The sequence below is a fragment of the Meles meles genome, chromosome 18 (genome assembly GCF_922984935.1).
Source record: "Meles meles chromosome 18, mMelMel3.1 paternal haplotype, whole genome shotgun sequence".
Taxonomy (NCBI): Eukaryota; Metazoa; Chordata; class Mammalia; order Carnivora; family Mustelidae; genus Meles; species Meles meles.
In genome coordinates this window covers 30,667,645-30,688,245 of record NC_060083.1, presented here as the reverse complement: position 1 = coordinate 30,688,245, position 20,601 = coordinate 30,667,645, and the positions used below count along the sequence as shown (strand labels likewise).

Below are 20,601 nucleotides of genomic sequence, written 5' to 3'. Positions count from 1 at the left end.
ACTAGAATTTTGATAAGGATTGTGTTAAAGCCTTTATTCTTGTTGCTGTTGCTTAAAATGTCCTTGCTGTAGGGCTGATAATATACATCTTTAATCACAGTTTACTCAATGAATATTTTATTGCTTCGTGTAAAATACAGGAAAGCTTGCAACAATTTAGTTCCATTCATTCCTCCATCATGTGTGCTATTGTTGTCATATAAATGACATTTACATATGTTATGAACTTCAAATATAGTATTATATAATATTTTCTTTAAACCTTCTTATGTCTTTGAAAGAAGTTGAGAAGAAATGAAAAATTAAGTCTATTCCAGTACTGGAAGTAGAAGGTCAGATATTGGTTTAAAATTTTTTTTCTTTTAAAGAGTTTATTTATTTATTTTGGGGAGGGATAGTGCACGTTGTGCATGTGTACCTGCCTATGTGAGCAGAGGGGAGAGGCAGAGGGAAAGGTAGGGAGAAAGAATCTCAAGCAATCTATGCGCTGAGCATGAAGGCTGAGGCCGTTGTGGGGCTTGATCCCACCTCCCTGAGATCATGACCTGAGCCGAAACCCAGAGTTGGTTGCTCAACCAGCCAAGCCACCCAGGCACCCCTGGTTTTAAAATTTTTGTTTAGAATCTTCTCTCTGTGGATGGATAGTTGACTCAACTTTTTAGCTTTTTAGGTTGTTCAGGTCTTAGGGTTTTTTTTTTTTTTAATTAAGATTTTATTTATTTATTTGAGAGAGAGAGAAAGAGAGCATAAGAGGGGAGAGGTCAGAGGTAGAAGCAGACTTCCTGCCAAGCAGAGAGCCCGATGTGGGACTTGATCCTGGGACTCCAGGATCATGGCCTGAGCCAAAGGCTGTCGCTCAACCAACTGAGCCACATGGATGCCCGTGTTTGTTTTTAAGATTTTATCAGAGAGAGTACAGGCAGTGGGGAAGAGGAGAGAGAGAGGTCGAAGCAGACTCCCTGGTGAGCAGGGAGCCTGATACAGGGCTCTACCCCAGGACCCCGGGATCATGACCTGAGCCAAAGGCAGACACTTAATCAACTGAGCCACCCAGGTGCCCTGGTCTTTGGTTTTAATTATGTGGTGGTGTTGTTTTTTAAGATTTTATTTATTTATTTGTTAGAGAGGGAGAGAGCACAAGCAGGGAGAGAGGAAGGCAGAGGGAGAAAGAAGCAGGCTCCCTGCTGGGCAAGGAGCCCTACTCAGACTCAATCCCTGGACTCTGGGATTATGACCTGCGACAAAGGCAGCCCTTAAGTGACTGAGCCACTCAGGCATCCCTGTTCTTTGTTTTTCTTTTAATCAAGTTCTTGAGTTGGTTTTGAAATCTTGAAGGCCTTTTTTGGGACCTGCACTTTAGGAAAATATTATTTGAAAGTGACCTATATTTGAAGGCACTCAAGGAAAAGGGAGACTTCCCTTTGTTAGCTTAATACTTGGCTTTAGATACCTGTGGACTCTTTAGAATATTCAGATAATATAGCCAATAAGAATATGTATTTTTTCTGTGCTTTGATTTGGTGAGTTGGTTTATTTTTTCTTAAGATTTTATTTATTTGAGAGAGAGGGAGAAGCAAATTCTCGGCTGAGCAGAGAGCCCGACGCAGGGCCCTTTCCCAGGACCTGGAAATCATGAACTGAGCTGAAAGCAGATGCTTAACCTACCTTGAGCCACCCAGGCGCTCTTGGTGAGGTATTTTTGATTAAGTCTTGCCTTTGTGAAGCACTTGATGTCAATCATGTTAATGGATATGAAACATGAATTACCCCCAAAGCACTAAGGTAGCTTTGAGATTCAGTGTTTCTAGATTCCACAGAATAAAAATGCAACTGTGAAATAGCAATGGTCTTTTCTATTGTTATGTCAGAGACAGGATTGAGTTTTTTCCCCCTTAGATACTGACCTAGGCTTCTTTTTTAAAAAATAGGTAGTACCCTCGGTGGCTCTGTTGGTTAAGCATCTGCATTTGGCTCAGGTCATGATCCCAGGGTCCTGGGATTAAGCCCCACATCGGGCTCCCTATCCCTACTGGGTGGGGAGGCTATTTCTCCCTCTCCCTCTGCCCCTCTCCCTGCTCTTGTGCTTGCTCGCTCACTCGCTCTCAAATAAATAAATAAAATCTTTAAAAAAAATAAATAGATAATAGGTGTTATTGTCAAATATCTTACATTTCTATGTTAATAGGCCCAACAACACAATTTTATAGATAGTGTTTCATGCAATTTCTTTTTAAATCACAGAAGGGGACGTAATAGAAGAAATAATGATACTCTCTTATTTACCAACATACTTACTTTTACCAGTATTCTTTTTCAGTGTCATTCAGATTGCTGTCTGGTGTCACTTCCTTTCAGCCTGAATAACTTCCTTTATTATTTCCTGTAAGTCAGGTATGCCAGCAATGAATTCTTTTAGATTTTGTTATCTGGGAATGTCTTTATTTTTCCTTCATTTTGAAAGATCATTTTGTTAGATATAGGATTCTTAGATAACAGTTTCTTTTAACACTAAATAAATATATTATCCCACAGTCTTTAAGCATCCATCATGTCTAATGAGAAGTCATTTGTTAATTTTATTGGCATTCTCTTGTACATAATAAGTCATTTTCCTTTTGCTGCTTTCAGTATTTTGGCTATTGTGAATCTGTGGGTCTTTTTGCTTTTATCTTCTTGGAGTTCATTAAGCTTCCTCTAATCAAAACTTAGATTAATGTTTTTCATCAAATTTTGGAATTTTTCTTCAACCATTATTTCCTTAAAGTTTTTTCTACCTCTTCCTCTTCTTTCCTTCTGGCAGTCCCATTACACAAGGTTCGTGTGCTTAATGGTGTCCCACATTTCTCTGACACTGCTCATTTTTCATCATCCTTTTTTTTTCTTCCCTCTGTTCTTTGGATTGCATAATCTCTTTTGATCTATATTTTGCTGATTCTTTCTTCTTTCAGCCCAGATCTACTACTGAGCCCCACTTAGTGAAGTTTTCCTATTTTTTATTGCACATTTCAGTTCCAGCAGTCAGTTACTGGTTGGTTGCAGGTCGTACTTAATACCTTCAAGCTAGTGATGTTTTCACCCTTTACTGTTGAATCTGTGTTGTGTAGTTTGGAGACTGTTTTCATAGTTTAGAGTTTATGAGTTTGTCCTGTATTCAGCCATAGACCAGAAGCTCAGGTGTTCCCTTTCCTTTTGTACCTCCTCAGAAGGTACAACCTTGGAGGTCTACATAGTCTCTTAGAAGATCGGGACAACTATGGGTTTAGTTGGTTTCTTTGATCTTTCTGTTAAGTTTTTGGCCTGCTTTACTTTCTTGCTGGCCTGCCTCTGTTGGTAACAGATTAGGCTGTTAGTCTCCACTGATAGCTAGCTGATGGCTTTGTTGTTTTTGACAGTGCCCTTGGGGCATAAAGTACTCTCTAGTTTGATCCAGATAAAGTTGGGCACCTTGGCAGGGGTAAAGTATTGTTGGTTTCTAGTAGTGCTTGTCTCTGCTTTCCTGGGAAGAATGTCTGTGCTATGGAGCAGGAGCTGGGAGTTGATTGGGAATGGGCTCTTCACTGGCTGCCCCACCCAGATCCTCCCGTCAAAGCAGAAGCTTAAAGTGGGAGGTGGTGGGAACTGGTGCTTTGGTTATCACCACTGCCCAGTATACATTTTCCTTAGCATAAAGCTTGGTGAGACGGCATCTGTAGATATTCACCGGCTGCCAAAAACGAAAACCCGATATAGGAAACTGGGAGTAGTGGAGCTACCACTCAGCTGCTGAACTCACTAGAACAGCTCTTCTGCAATACAGAGCTGTAAGGGAATGGAAAGCTGTAATTCACGGTCTTTAGCTGTTCCCCCATTTATTAGCTGTTTGGCCTTGATCCTCCTTACAGAGTAGGATCTTTAGGTGAGGGAAAGGCTCCCGCTTGCAGGCTGCTGAGTTCTTCCACACACAAAGCTATGGGGGTGTTGAGTGTAGTTCCTACTCGAACATGATCCTTCGTTCTGTTCTTACTGAATCCATAGATTCAGTCTCCAGAGACTTTGAATGATTGTTTTCGGTAACTTTGACTGGCTTAACAGATGTCTGTCTGGGAGAGAGGTTTCACCTAACTCCTTACATCACCATTTCCGATATACGTACATAGTTAACAATTCAAACACTGCACAAAGAATTAAGTGAAAAGTCTTCCTCTCCTAAAGATGTCCTTAGGTCTGATTCGTAGAGGCAACAATTGCTACCATATATCTCTAAGTTCGTCATTTAGAGAGAGATTATGGCCTATATATAAATACATAATTAATTTTTAAACCTGGATCATGAAGAACTTCAGCTGCTGCAAAATGCAGCTTCAGCTTTTGAGCATGTGACTTGCTAAGATCTTGTTACACCCAAAATGTGTATTAGCTTTCCAGATGCTTCTATAAGCATTTGTAGTCTTTATAGGTTAAGCAGTCCTTTCTGGCTTGGGTTCTGTAGATCACCTAATATAGTTTATCATATACTTACTGGTAAAACTGGGTAGTATTCTCACATCTAACATTAAATTAAGATTATAAACATCAAGATGATCATACTGTCAACATTTTTAGTGATCTGCCTTTTGCTGTAGAAACTGTGTACAGGGTCCACTAGTATAGATATTATTTTAGAAGTCAGACAATAGGGCACCTGAGTGGCTCATCTGCCTAAAGCATCTGCCTTAGGCTCAGGTCATGATCCTGGGTTCCTGGGATTGAGCCCTGCATGGGGCTCTCTGCTCAATGGGGAGCCTGCTTCCCCCTCTCTCTCTGCCTGCCTTTCTGCCTACTTGTGATCTGTCAAATAAATAAATAAAGTCTTAAAATATTATAGAAGTCAGACAATAGAGTGAGAGCTGTTAAATATTTTTTAGGTGGTGAAAAGCATTTCCTTGAAATGGAACAAATTTAAAATAAACATTGGGTTGGTTCTGAAGTCTTTAATTATGTTAATTGTGACATTTTTAGAAGTAAAGGGCATTTTATATGTATGTGACATTTGTGGCTTTATTCCTCTCTTTCGGCTCTGAGGATTGTTATTATTACTGAAATCCCCTGTGAAATAGTTTTGTTTTCTGTTTGATTGCTATATAGAAAAGTATTGAATTATCTTCCCAAATGGGGAAGTTCAGCTGATACAACTTGTTTTGCTGCTTCACCTTGTCACTTAACAGTTCTTGCTTTAGAAGATCTACCTATTTGCGGGGTGCCTGGGTGGCTCAGTGGGTTAAAGCCTCTGCCTTCGGCTCAGGTCATGATCCCAGGGTCCTGGGATCGAGCCCCCACATCGGGCTCTCTGCTCGGCGGGGAGCCTGCTTCTCTCTCTGTCTCTGCCTGCCTCTCTGCCTACTTGTGATCTCTGTCAAATAAATAAATAAAATCTTAAAAAAAAAAAAAAAAAGATCTACCTATTTGCAAGACCTAAAACTGGTAGTAGAATTTCATTGGGGGAAAGATAATAAATTAAAGACAGTGACAAGTCTACTGGAAAGTAATTAAAGGTGGATAGTCAGACTGTTGTTTAGAGGATAAAATTGCTGAGATTGTAGGAACTGTGTGATATGGATTTTGACTTTCCCATACATATCCTGAATTTACTGTGGGACTTCTGCCTGTTTTAATTTTCATTAATTAGGTTTTTTTGGGGGGAGGGGCGGAATTCAGGGAAAAGGAACAAAAAAAAAATGTTATCTGTTCTCTTGACTTTGAGAATAATGGAGGAAGAAAGACAGAGAGACGGTAGCAATGTGGGATGGACAGCCAGGGAAGCAGTATGTTCTCTGCATTTTAAAAAATGTGAGCAGGTAGCCACTCTAAACAACAGGGATCCAATACTAACCGGCAGAATTGATTTTCAGAAAATATGAGCTGAGCTTAAAATTGTAATCTATGCCAAAAGTTGTTGCAGTTATACTGACATTTAAATAAGAGATGGTAAGCCACCTGTGTAAATTATGCTTGTAGGTGTCATAGCCAAATTGAATGGCTGGCTAGAGGCAGAGAAAGGAAGAACTGAGCCAAGGTAGGAAGTTTCTTTGTGGCTTTGTAGCCCAGGGGTCCAAGGCAGCTGGTGCTCTACATTTCTATAGCAGGAAACACAATTCAGGGGTCCAGGATCTCCTGCCTGATAGGCTTGTCTCCTGGTGTTGGGAGCCAGGACAGGGTGATGCTCAAGTCTGGTGTGATTTGACTTTTGGCATAATGCCTTTTGGGCAGTGGTGATTCAGTGCTTGAAATTAAATGTCTTGGCTTAAAAATCAGTTTCCCTGTGTGGTTCAGGAGATGAGAATTGTATTCTCACCTTGGCAGGGCTGTTTGTATTACAGGCAGGGCCTGTAATTAATCATATTCTCTCTCCTTTTGTCTCTAGGTAACAACTGCTTCCTTCAGTTGTTACCTAGGTAACAAAGGTGGAAGCTACTTAAAGCCTGAGATGAAAGACTTTTTATCTTCATGGGTATTGTCTTTGATCAGATTGCTTTCCTCCTAATACCAGGAACTGCTGCTTTGCAGATTCACATCATAGTCTGTATATGCTGCTCTCTAGTATCAGGCATCATAGTGCCTATGCTAAATCGAGTTGTGATGGGTGTACTGAAGGAATAGGAATTGTGGTATGATGTGGTAGAATGAATGAAGAAGCATTAGGAAATTTTGGGGGGAAAAATGGGACTTTGAAAGAAATTTAGCTTGGGTAAAATACTATGTGGAGAACTTGGGTGATCAGAGACCATATCAATCCCGAGTGGGACGGGTCAAAGTCAATAACAGATAAATCTCAAAAATATCAGATACATGAAGTACATTTATACAAAATTTAGGAATAGGCAAAAATCTTCTGTGGAGTTAGAAGTCAGGATATGGTTACTCTTGTGGAGGGGAATAGATAGTTATTGGGTATTTTGGTAGGTTGTTTTTGTTAACATTGAGCTGTACAGTTACAACCTGGTATTTTTCTACATGCATGTTTTACTTCAGTAAAAAGTTAAAAAAAGGAAAGAAGAACTTATAGTAATTCAGTTCTGCTTTTATGGTAGTCCTGTCTAATTGCCCTTAATTAGGAACTGGATAAATAGGGACTGGTTAAATTGCATTGTGTTCTTTTACCCCTGGGGATATAATGTAGCTATTTGGAGAACGAATAATTCTACATGTACTGACATGAAGCCGTTATTAAGTAAAGGAAGTTTCAAAACATATAACCCATTTTTATAAAAATAAACCATCATATACATATGCTGGTATATACATAGAAAATATCTTGAAGGCATCAGGGAAATACAAATCAAAACCACAATGAGATACCACCTCATACCAGTCAGAATGGCTAAAATTAACAAGTCAGGAAACAACAGATGTTGGTAAGGATGCAGAGAAAGGGGAACCCTCCTACACTGTTGGTGGGAATGCAAGCTGGTGCAGCCACTCTGGGAAACAGTATGGAGGTTCCTCAAAAAGTTGAAAATAGAGCTCCCCTACTACCCAGCAATTGCACTTCTGGATATTTACCCCAAAGATACAAATGTAGTGATCCAAAGGGGCACCTGCACCCCAATGTTTATAGCAGCAATGTCCACAATAGCCAAACTACGGAAAGAACCTAGATGTCCATTGACAGATGAATGGATAAAGAAGATGTGATACGCGCGTGCACACACTCACACAGTATGGAATATTACACAGCCTCAGAAACATGAAATCTTGCCATTTGCAACGATGTGAATGGAACTAGAGGGTATTGTGCTAAGCAAAATAAGTCAACCAGAGAAAGACAATTATCATATGATCTCACTGATATGTGGAATTTAAGAATAAGGCAGAGGATCTTAGGAAAGGAGAGGAAAAAAATGAAAGAAGATGAAACCAGAGAGGGAGACAAACCATAAGAGACTCTTAATCTCAGCAAACAGTCAGGTTGCTGGAGGGGCGGGGGTGGGGGAACGGGGTGACTGGGTGATGGACACTGGGGAAAGTATGTGTAGAGGTGAATGATTTGTATAATACTGGTGAATCATAGTCTGTACCCCTGAAACAAATAATACATTATGTGTTAATGATAAAAAAAACTTTAAATTTAAAAAACAAAAACAAAATATCTTGAAGGACACACATTCAATAACTAGCAATGGTTAGCCTTGAGGATTGGTTTATGGGTAATGTGACCAAGTGGGGAATGTTAAACTTTTATATAATGGTTTTATTGTAAAGATGGGTTATTCTTATAATCAAAACAAACTTAAAAAATAAATTCTAAATACTATTTTAAAGGCAAATGTATTGGGAGAATTATTGTTACTATTCTAATTAAATCTCCAATATGTGGTTAAAAGAAATAAAAGAGTTGTGGGAGTAATTAGAGCCCCCCATCCTCCCAGAAGATTTAATATAGTTCCACCTTATTCTACTGTAGATGATGAGGCAGATTTCTAATTTCTAATTTCTACCTTGAGTAAACAAAATGAATGTAGGCATTTGATGTAAAGTATAACTAAATGGCCTCTCTGATTGTCATTTTAGTTGATCCAGAGTACCAGAAGGAAGCAGAACAAAGACATCGAGAATTGGCAGCTAAAGCTGGAGGATTTAATGACTTTGCAACTTTAGCTGTCATCTTTGAACAGTGCAAATCAAGGTATGTGGAATAGTTCTGTGTACTAGAAAGTTGTCAGTTTGAATTACCGCTCCAGTATGTATTCCCTCTGTGACTTTAGACAATAAAATTCAGTGGGGGTACTACTGACCTCAAGGTATTTTTGTGAACATTAGTGAGATTTATCTATGCCAGATGACTGTTACTAAGTGGGCATTTATTATTTAGTATTAGTTCTCTTCTTTCTTCTCTCCCTAAACCTTTCCTGAAGATGACCTTATCGAATTTTGGTTCTGTAGAAGTAGCTTAGATGAGAAAATGACTGGATATATTTGTTAAAAAGAAGAAATTCATTTGTAAATTGTTTTTTATTTCACTCAGGGGGCACCTACCTTAGTTTTTTCAAATTCCTTGAAGTGCTTTCTCTGTAATTGCACAGGTCTCATAAAAGAACTGACTATTGCTTATTTGTTTCTAGTTTTGTAATAGAAAATGAGAATATTAGACTATCTTTTTTTTTTAAGATTTTATTTATTTACTTGAGAGAGAGAGAGAAAGCATGAGAGGAGAGAGGGTCAGAGGGAGAACCAGACTCCCTGCTGAGCAGGGAGCCCGATGCGGGACTCAATCCCAGGACTCCAGGATCATGACCAGAGCTGAAGGCAGTCACCCAACCAACTGAGCCACCCAGGCACCCTATCTTTTTTTTTTTTTTTTTTTTTAAGTAAACTCTGTGTCCCAACATGGGGCTTAATCCCATTACCCTGAGATCAGGAGTCATATGCTTTACTGAGTGAGCCAGCCAGGCGCCCCTGTTAGACTGTTACAGAAGTTATTTCAGGAAACCAATATTTTTGTTTTGCAGTGGAGCTCCAGCTTCGTGGTGCCAAAAACACTGGATTCACTGGAGATGCTTATTTTCTGCATTTCGTGTTGAAGCTCAACTTCGAGAACTAATCAGGAAGCTTAAACAGGTAGTTACTACAATGATACTTTTCTTGAGTAGCATTTTGGCAAGATTTTCTGAGTACTGTCTTCCAAACTATGGAAATTATGAGGTGTTCTGATCTGTGGTTTGTAGGAATAGGCCCCATTCTTAAATGTGTGTGAGTACCAAGCACTGTTAGCTCTTTATCCTTGCGGGAGTTTTTTTTTCCTAGTCTTTGGTAATTTCCTCACATTTATATGCTAACCAGTGCTCAGCTAAACACTTGTGGAGGCTCTTCTGCAAATCTCTGGAGTTCTGTCTCTGTGAAATTCTCTTCTCTCCTGAACTCTTGGCATTTTAGTTTTCCTGGACTCACAGTTCTTTCTCTTGATGTTTTGTAAATCCTTCAAATTTTTTCATGATTTTATTTATTTATTTGACAGAGAGAGAGAGATCACAAGCAAGGGGAACGGGAGAGGGAGAAGCAGACTCCCCACTGAGCAGGGTCCCGGATGTAGGGCTTGATCCCAGGATCCTGAGATCATGACCTGAGCAGAAGGCAGACGCATAACCAACTGAGCCACCCAGGTGCCCCAGCTCTGTCTCTTTAGCTCAGGGAGTTCTCCAGGTTCCACTTGGGTTTTTCCTTCCTTGAGCCTTCATCCAGAATTTCTTTCAAAGTTGACTGTAAGTGGGGCGCCTGGGTGGCTCAGTGGTTTAAGCCTCTGCCTTCAGCTCAGGTCATGATCTCAGGGTCCTGGGATCCAGCCCCGCATTGGGCTCTCTGCTCAGTGGGGAGCTTGTTTCTCCCTCTCTCTGCCTGCCTCTCTGCCTACTTGTGACCTCTCTCTCTGTCAAATAAATAAAATATTTAAAAAAAAAAAAAGTTGACTGTAAGCTGGGGCAGTTGGGCTTAATTCATTTATTTCCTATAATTCATTTATTTCTGAGAGATCACTGTCCTTTATTGCTTGATAGTCAGTGTTTTGAAAATCATTACTTCATGTATTTTGTACATTTTTGGTTGTTTCAAGAAGAGTAAGTCTGATCTCTCTTCTGTAAGATTTTATTATTTCTTTATTTATTTATTGGAGAAGAGAGAGAGGGAACACGCATGCAGTCGAGGGGAGGAGCAAAGGGAGAGGGACAAGAAGACTCTGAGCTGAGTGTGGAGCCTGTCATGCAGCTCAATTCTACGACCCTTGATATCATGATCTGAGCTGAAATCATGAGTCAGATGCTTAAACGACTGAGCCACCCAGGCGCCCCAAATCTGATCCCTCTTACTTCATATTGGCCAGAAACAGAAATCTCTAGAAATGTGTAGTTTTCAAAATAAAAGATTATTTCACATTATTCTGTGATATTACCACTGTATATATATTATTTCTATAGCAAAGTGATTTCCCAAGAGAGACCTTTGAAGGCCCAAAACATGAAGTACTACGAAGATGTCTTTGTGCAGGCTATTTCAAAAATGTAGCTCGAAGGTAAGTAATATGAGCTTGAGAAATGGATAAGAGATACTACTGTATTTGATTGACTACAATGTTGAACTATTTAATATTAAAGATTGATGATTTATTTAAGCTCTGTGATGATGATGACATTAATTGCAGTGACTCCATAACTGTCACTTGTGCAGGGGGAGCTGTAGTGGCTCAGAGTGGGATATTGGAGCTCAAGTTTGGTAAGAGGGAGTTTGTAGGACAGCTGTCTAACATGGGATATCAGCACCTTAGTTGAGTGACAAGGGCTTTCTTGTAGAGGGGTGGCTCTCTGTGGAATATGAAAGACAAACATATTGAACGTGCCATCTCTGAGCAAGAATAGCTTGGTGTGGAGTGTCAGCGATTAAGCAGGATGGGGGAGGCACTCATGGGAGGTGTTTGATGTTGAGTTTAGAGTCTGAGTGCAGTGAGGGAGGGCATCTTCTTAGGGAAAGGGGTAACAGTGGTGATGATGAGAGACTCATTATATACAAAGGAATTGATCACATAATTAAATAAATTTTAGGAATGGTAAAGGGAGTATTAGATTTCAGTTAGTTAATATTTCAGTATTAGAAATACTGAAAGGGAAAAAATGAGAATGAGCCCTTTGGTGTTGGATTGGAATTTCAGGGTATCATTGTGAACTTATGGTTTTCAATATAGTTAGATGGATGGATAGACAGATATGGGAATAAAAATAGATGCTACTGTGTATATTTATAATAAGTATTTGTATGTGTGTAAATATTTATATACAAATATACCCTAGCTCTGAGATGGACTGGGAGCAACAACACCATAATAGCAATGAATATCTTAGTTCCCGGATCTTGACTTGAAACAACCATCTGCTGCATAAAGGACTTAGAGCTGTTTGGAGAAATAGGGGTGGGAAAGTACAAGATGAGCCCAGAACATCATATTTTGCCAGCAAACAAGAAGTGATCGATGAGGTTTGAGGCCATGTTAGAAGTACACTGGAGCTAGCTTGAATAGGCCCCAGCTGATCCAGTATAGGACATTCTAAGCATCAAAATAAATAATGATAGTAATGGATTATGTAGCCCATTAAATAAAATGTGAAATCATGGGTCTGTAGTCATATAAATTAATAAATGAGTAAATTAAAAGTTTAATGACAAATAGACTTAGTTGAGCACCTCTCCACAAAAGTCTTATTAATTACAAAGGGAAAGGGGAAAAGTAACTTTTCATAGAGAAGCCTGGCAGATGCTATGCAAATGAAGCCATCAAAGTGAACACCATCAGTAATGAAACAAATTGAAATCATGTTCTTCCTGATAGGATATAATGAAAAATACAGCTTCATTTCTGTGATGTTCTTGCCAAAGATGCATAACCTAAATCTAATCATCCTGAAACAAACAAACTCAAATTGAGGGGCACACTACAAAATCACTATTCAAAAAGCTGTGAAGATCATGAAGGTAGAAGACTGGGGGAGTATGCCAGATGAAGGAGACTAAGGGGACATGAAAAGTAAAATTAATACCTGATTGTGAATTGAATTCTTTTGCTATAAAGGATATTATTAGGACATTTGGGTAAAACTTTATTGGGGTCTGAGGATTAGGTGTTAGTCATGTATCAGTGTTAATTCCCTGGTTTTGATGGTTGTATTATGTATTATGGTCATGTAGTAGAATATCCTTGATTATAGAAAATAAACATTCAGATATTTGTGGATGATGGGACATAGGTTGGCAACTAACTTAAATGGTTCAAGTAAAAGTTTTTGTACTGTACAATATATAAACAATTATAATGCAGTCTGATCTGAGTTATAATGGAAATATTTATAAAATATTGTAGGAAATCATCTGTAGTGATGATTGAACTACTGCTAATATTTTGACAAGTTTTTGGAATAACATTTACATAAGGAAGTATAGAAAATGATAGGAATTTTTTTAAAAAGGAAATTTTTTAAAAAGATTTTATTTATTTGAGAGAGAGAAAGAGCATGGGGGTGGGGTAGGGGAAGAGGTAAGGGAAGAGAGAGAAGCAGGCTTCTTGATGAGCAGGGAGCCCAACATGGGGCTCAATCCCAGGACCCTGGGATCATGACCTGAGCTGAAGGCAGATGCTTAACCCACTGAGCCACCCAGGTGCCCCAGAAGAGGATAGGAATTTGAAGAATGTGAAGTAGAGAAATGATAGAATGCAATGTTCTAATTATCAGATTTTAGAATAATGAAAATTATCCCTTTAAAAAGAGTTGTAGCATACTATAAAGAACACTGTATTTAAGTCAGAAGACCTATGTTTGGGACTTGCTTTCCCCATACATTAACTCTGTGATCTTTAGAAGGCTAGTTGGTTTATTTGAATCTCAGTTTTGACTTCTTAATAAAAGTGACTTGCTCTCAGAACTCACAGGTTGTTTTGAGACTTTATTATAAAATCATTTTGGAAACTTTAAAGCACAAATATAATATTACTGTTAATATTGCTACTTAGTAACCAGAAATATTTGTACTTAACTGAAATGACTGTTTAGGTTGTATGTAATGAGAAGTTGTATCATTATTTAAGAGGAGTTGGTAGAAAAGTTATAGTGACACTTGAAAAAGTTTAAGCTTATGCTTATAACACTCTTTGTGGTGGAACATAAAATAATTATTTATTGTTAGACTTGGTGCTCTATTTCATTGTTTTCTGTTCTTGTCTTTATCCTTTGGGGTTTTTTGTTGTTGTTATTGTTGTTTAGATCTGTTGGGAGAACATTTTGCACAATGGACGGGCGTGGAAGCCCAGTTCACATTCATCCTTCCTCAGCAGTAAGTGCCTTATTATTATTAAAATGTCCTATTTTTAATAAAGGAAAGAAATTTGTGAAGATGTAGGACTAAGTCATGCATAAATGTCTTCTACTTTTCACTTTGAGGTTAAATTTAGCATATATCTTTATTACATAAAGCTGTAAAGGTACTGGTTGGCCCATGCCCCCTGTTTGATTAAAGAATATAGGAATTAATTCAGAAGAGTTTGAGCTGTTAGTATGTGGCTGGTCAGATGTGGAATGAGACAAGTTACTGAGTTATCATCCTTAAATGAATTCTTTTGTATAGCTTCATGAACAAGAAACCAAACTCGAATGGATCATTTTTCATGAGGTATTAGTTACCACCAAAGTCTACGCAAGAATTGTGTGTCCAATCCGTTATGAATGGGTGAGAGACTTGTTACCCAAGTTGCATGAATTTAATGCACATGATTTGAGCAGTGTGGCCCGACGTGAAGTGAGAGAAGATGCAAGAAGGAGATGGACAAATAAGGAAAATGTAAAGCATTTAAAGGGTGAGTCAGCCACTTGTTCTAGTGATATAAGTCCAAGGAGCATAAATGTCCAAATTCTCATATAATTATAGAAGTACTATTACAGAGCATAGATTCTGGCTCTGTCTCTTTAGAAAGCAAAGAGTTGTCATGAGTCTCAGACTTCATTACTTTGACTTCTAGTTAATCATGTTTTCCTTAACCCCTCTGTCCACCAACATTATTAACAACAGTACATGTTGAGCTTTTACCGTGTGCTAACAACTGGCATTACCCCGTTGAGTTTTCACAATAACCCTATGAGCTAAGTACATATCCCAACTTTATAGATGAGGAAATACTTAGCAGTTAAAATAATTTGCTGTAAATCCCGTAGCTAATAATTCGTGAATCTGGATTTTGAATCCAAGGAAACTGACTTGATGGCCTATACTCTTTTTTTTTTTCTTAAGATTATTTATTTATTTGAGAGAGAGAGAACACAAGCAGCAGGAGTGGCAGAGGCAGAGGGAGAAGCAGGCTCCCTGCTCAGCAGGGAGCCCAATGCAGGACTCGATCCCAGGACCCCCGATCATGACCTGAGCCATAGGCAGATGCTCACCAACTGAGCCATCCAGGCACCCCTTGATGGCTTATACTCTTAATTGTAATACCATACTGCTTCTTAGTATTCCTTTGCTATTTTTATTTTGTTTATAAAATTTTGTGAACTGTGGGCGCCAGGGTGGCTCAGTCGTTAAACATCTGCCTTTGGCTTAGGTCATGATCCCAGGGTCCTGGGATCAAGCCCAGCACTGAGCTCCCTGCTCAGCGGGAAGCCTTCTTCTCACTCTCCCACTCCCCCTGTTTGTGGTCCCTCGCTCACTGTCTCTCTTACTTTGTCAAATAAGTAAATAAAATCTTTTAAAAAATTCTTTTTTGTGAACTATTACTTCAGAACATCTTTTTTTCCCTAGGGGATTTTCTGTGAAATGTTAGGTCCCAGTTGGGAGGTATAAACAGTTATACTGAACTAGGACAGAAAGCTTAATTTTCAGCTCACAAATACAAAAAGCTTTTCAGTTAAGCTTTCTGGGGCTGATTTTTTAATAAAATCTTATTTATTTATTTAATTTTGGTGGGGCGCACGGTGGGAAGAGAGTGAGGGGCATAAGGAGAGAGAAAATCTCAAGCAGGCTCCATGCTAAGCTAGGGCTTGATCTCTCAACCCTGAGATCATGACCTGAGCCAAAATCAAAAGTCGGGCACTTAACCCACTGATTCCCAGGTGCCCCTAAGATTTTATAATAAAGGTCAACTTGGGGTAGAGAGACCAATGCCTTTTAATAGATAGATCTGTTGAAATCAGTGGTTGTCAGGAGCTGGGAGTGAGAGGAGAGGTTGGCTACAAAGGAACAGGAGGGAATTTGGGGGGTTGAGGGCTCTATCTCTTGATTTTGGTCACTGACTATAATGTACTTGTGAAAATTTGTAGAACTGTACACTAAAAAGGGTATATTTTACCGTTGATAAATTATACATTAATTTTTTTAATGAAAAAAAGAAAATATATAAACTATGTAGCCACATACCAAAAAATTAAGATATATAAAAGATAGGAAAATGTAAATATAGGTATCTCCTGACACATTTTCATCAGCATTACCATTCCCCCCACAATATATATTGTCATGAAGATCTAATAATATACAACTGGCCAGAAGAAATGAGGGTCACGTCCTCTGCATTTAGTAACATTTATTCCAGCCCTCAGCTGGAATTAGGTCTAGTTCCAAGAACCCATGTTAATTCTCATTACCAGTGCAAAAACTTGAGTCTAAGGCAGTGAGGCTCAGTTGTTTAAAGCATGGGACTCATGATTTCGGCTCAGGTGATGATCTCAGGGTTGTAAGATCAAGCCCCAAGGTTGTAAGATCAAGGCCCCCGCATTGGCTCCACAATGAGCCTGGAGCCTGCTTGAGATTCTCTCTTCCTCTTCTGAGGCTGATTGGGAGCAAATTGTTTTATCCTTTTTTAACATCATGAGATACAGAATGGTAAGCAATTTTGCCCAAGATCTGGAAAAGTCTTCAGAAATGTAGTGTTTTGTTGCCGTGTATAAACTGTACTACATGTTTGAATTAGGGTCAGTTATCCTAACATTCAGGCCTTCATACTTGCATTTCTTTCTCTCTTCCTTTTCTTCCCCTTCCCTCTCTTTCTTATTTTTAAACCATAGACTACTTGTTTCTTTTGAAAGGACAAACTTTAATTTCCCTTTTCCCCCCATGTGTAACATTGAAAAATCAGGGCTTCTCCTTCTCTTAACATTTCTTGTATTGAGTTTCACAATTAAAGTTTTACTGAATTAATTTGTAACATTTTCAGATGGAATCTCAAAAGAAGTCCTAAAGAAAATGCAAAGAAGAAATGATGATAAATCCATATCAGATGCACGTGCTCGTTTCCTTGAGCGAAAGCAGCAGAGGTCCCAGGATCACAGTGACACACGGAAGGAAACAGGCTAAGCAGTGAACCCTGCAATTCAGGAAGTAGGAAAAGCAGCCAGGAAATGTGCTTCTACTTTGCCATTTATATCAGACAGCAGTACCAAGAGGAAGTGGTCAGCAGCTGTTATTAGCATACAAGCTAAAAGCAAATCAAAGTTCATCAGTACCAATAAATGGAATTTTCAAAGAAAAGATTGAGTTGCCATTGTCATAGGCAATGATATATGAAACCAATGAAAGACAATACATGTGATATTTTCCTCACTTCAGTTTTGCTGGCCTTAACGGTATCAATGCTGTCATTGAGATATTTTCAAAGAACATTGAATTGTATTTCATCAGCGTGTATTCCATTTGCATTTGAAGCATTAAAAATTATTTTCCTTAAATCTCTTTAAGGCCTTCTTGTTGCTATTAGAATAGTATTATATCAGGTTATCAGGTATATGACCAATTCCTTCAGAAGGCTGAATATAAGAGGTTTTTACTCAGCAATACTTAGATGTCTAACCGTTTAATTGCTACAGAGCTTTATAGATATTTAGAGAAAAGATTTAATCATTTAGTAAATACGAAAATTGCCTATGGCAAGTTTCTTTGTTGAATTAATATTAATCCTTAAATTGATTTTTCTGGGATTATACAAATTCCTTTTTATATAAAAATATATTGTTTAAAAAGTAGCTATAGCCATTAACCAAAGGACAGATGATATATATGTGTTTTTTCTTTCAGCTGTCCCTACATACTTGTATGTAGGTGTGACAGTGTTTCAAACAGCCCCTCCACGTGGCCTGCTCTCTTGCCTCTAGCTGCTTGAGAAGGACCATTTGAACATCTGTTACACTGATATTGAGATAGGAATTTTTCAAAGCAGCCAACACTACATCACCAGTGTTTCAAATTGGAACCTTGAGGCTAGTTAGTATCACACTCAGGCCACACTCAGCACTTGCCCACTCTGTTGTTTACTGCTTGTATTCTAGTTACTTGTGTATTTGTCTGTCTCCCCCCACTAGATTATACGCTCCTTGTGGGCAGGGACTATGTCTTTCTCATCTTTGTATCTTTCATGGCACCTAGCACGGTGCTTTGCACATAGTAGTTACTCAGTGTTTGTTAAATAAAGCTATTAGTGTCATTAAAATTCAAAAGGTAGTATAATGTGTGTTTTTAGATATTTTTTGTAAAATTCAGAATCTAAAATTTTCATAGGTAACTAACTCTTTTACAGTTATTTCCTTTGGTGTCTAAACAGTTTCCTGTTCAGTATTAGAAACTTGAGCCTTTATTGAAAATCACTTAAGGACCCAAATCTGTGTGTTTGTTCTTAAAGTAAGGTGAGTGATGATGGTTCCTCTAACATTCCCAGCATTGTTGCTTTGTCCGTTGTAATCTTCAGTGCTCTCAACACTATTTCAGCACATTCATTTTACCAGGTTCTCTTCTCAAGTCTGTGTATCAGTATATTTCCTTAGATGTGGAAGCGGTGTATGTGGATTCTTAATAAATGCTCTTTCATTTCAGTAAATATTAACCACACATTCTGAATCTATAGTCCATAATCACATTGCATCAGTTGTCCCAGTAATGTCCTTTCCTTTATAGTGTTTTCCCCCAGTTCAGGATCCAGTCAAGAATCATGTACTGTATTTAATCTCTTTTAGTCTGGAAAATGTCCTTAGTGTTTCTTGGTCTTTCACATTTAACAGTTTGACAGGCTAAATAATAATAATAGTATTTACTATTATTATTTTTTAGAGAGGGGGAGGGAGAATCTTAAGCAGCGCAGAGCTTGATCTCACGATCCTGAGATCATGACCTGAGCCAAAATCAAGAGTCAGATGCTCGACTGAGCCACCCAGGTGCCCCCAGGCTAAGTTATTTTATAGAATGTCTTCAGTTTGGATTTCTCTAATGTTTCTTCACGGTTGGAACACATGATGGGAGTTCCATGACTGGAACACTGCGTAAGTAATACCAATGTCTTTCCTAAGGCATCAAATCTGGAGATACATAGTATTTGTCCCCCATTGGGACATTACTTTTGGTTACTTGGTTAGTGTATTTTGATTTCTTCAGTGTAGTTACTCTTATTATTAAGAAGAATATTGGGGGGCACCTGGGGTTAAAGCCTCTGCCTTTGGCTCAGGTTATGATCTCAGGGTCCTGGGATCGAGCCCCAGATCAGGCTCTCTGCTTAGCAGGGAGCCTCCTTACCCCTCTCTCTTTGCCCTGCTCTGCCTACTTGGGATCTCTCTCTGTCAAATAAATAAATAGAATCTTAAAAAAAATAATAAAATAAAATAAAATATTTTAAAAAAGTAATTTTGGGGAGAGATATGTTGAGATTATGTTAAATAGCCTATTCCTCATAAATTACCACCCTCTGGATTTATCATCAAACGATGATTCTTGCCAAATCAGTTTTTTTTTTTTTTTAAGATTTTGTTTATTCATTTGAGACAGAGAGATACAGGGAGAGCATGAGCAGGGGGAGAGGCAGAAGCAGATTCCCCACTGAGCAGGGAGCTCAGTGGGGCTCAATCCTAGGACCTGGAGATCATGATCTGAGCTGAAGGCAGATGCTTAACATTTGAGCCACCCAGGCACCCTTTGCCGAATCAGTTTATTCCTATGGTCGCAAAATGGTGATTTTTCTTTCCCTAATTCTTTCCTAAATTTATTTGTTGGCATTATAAGAAAGAGTTTTCTTTGAAGAAGAATTTCCAGTAAACAGATGGATGCTAGGAGTAGCATAGATCAAGACAGAGCATTAGAAAGCCCAATTTGAGAAGGGTGGCGAACAATCCAGTTTATTTGGTACATAGAGTAATAGTAATAGGTTAAAAATGTTGGTTGAGAACATATTATACAAGGCTTTGAAAGTCAAACTATGGAATTTGGACTTATTTTGTACTATAGGAATGTATTAAAGGAGAATGACATTGTTAAAGCTTTATGGTAATTGTGACAATAGTTCCTATAAAAATAGTTGATTTCGGGGCACCTGCGTGGCTCAGTGGGTTAAAGCCTCTCCAGAGTCCTGGGATCGAGCCCCGCCTCGGGATCTCTGCTCAGCAGGGAGCCTGCTTCCTCATCTCTCTCTGCCTGCCTCTCTGCCTACTTGTGATCTCTGTCTGTCAAATAAATAAAATCTTGGGGGAAAAAAACAGTTGATTTCCACTGAGAGAGGCTGTCCATAGGATGAGAGGAATACTAGATCTAATTAAGAAGGTGGAAGGAGCCTTGGAGGAATGGTAGTGGTAATGGACAAATTTGTTCTTTAAAGAATAAGGATTCACCTTCAAATTACTAAATGAAACAAAAACAAATGAAGACAAATGTTATCATAGAAAAATGGCCAAGGGACATGTTTTCTCACAAAAGAGGAAACGTGAATTATGTAAGACAAGGGTACTGTATCTTACTAGTAATTAGGGAAATCCAGTTTATTTTTTTTTTAAGATTTTATTTACCTATTTGACAGTGAGAGATCACAAGTAGGCAGAGAGGCAGGCAGAGAGAGAGCGGGAAGCAGGCTCTCCGCTGAGCAGAGAGCCCGACTCCGGGCTCGATCCCAGGACCCTGAGATCATGACCTGTGTTGAAGGCAGAGGCTTTAACCCACTGAGCCATCCAGGTGCACCAGGAAATCCAGTTTAAAACTGAGGTGCCATTCTTTTTCATCAGATTGGCAGTAGCCAATATGCCTGAAAAGTGTTGGCATAGAATGAATTGCTCTTATATTAGAGAACATTTTGGCAATATCTAGTAAATTTGAAGATGTGCA

At 38.7% G+C, this 20,601-nt stretch overlaps 1 protein-coding gene across 2 annotated transcripts in view; it reads left to right on the top strand.

Annotated features, from left to right (window-relative positions):
- DHX40 (DEAH-box helicase 40) overlaps positions 1 to 18,324 on the top strand; it is a 48,636-nt gene extending 30,312 nt beyond the window's left edge. For both annotated transcript variants that reach the window (XM_045985692.1, XM_045985691.1), the window contains 6 exons: positions 8,527 to 8,641; positions 9,465 to 9,573; positions 10,923 to 11,017; positions 13,752 to 13,821; positions 14,113 to 14,341; positions 16,688 to 18,324. In XM_045985692.1, coding sequence (XP_045841648.1) covers positions 8,527 to 8,641; positions 9,465 to 9,573; positions 10,923 to 11,017; positions 13,752 to 13,821; positions 14,113 to 14,341; positions 16,688 to 16,827 — 758 coding nt within the window. In that variant the 3' untranslated portion in view covers positions 16,828 to 18,324. The remainder of the gene's footprint in view (positions 1 to 8,526; positions 8,642 to 9,464; positions 9,574 to 10,922; positions 11,018 to 13,751; positions 13,822 to 14,112; positions 14,342 to 16,687) is intronic.
- The last annotated feature ends 2,277 nt before the right edge of the window (positions 18,325 to 20,601 follow it).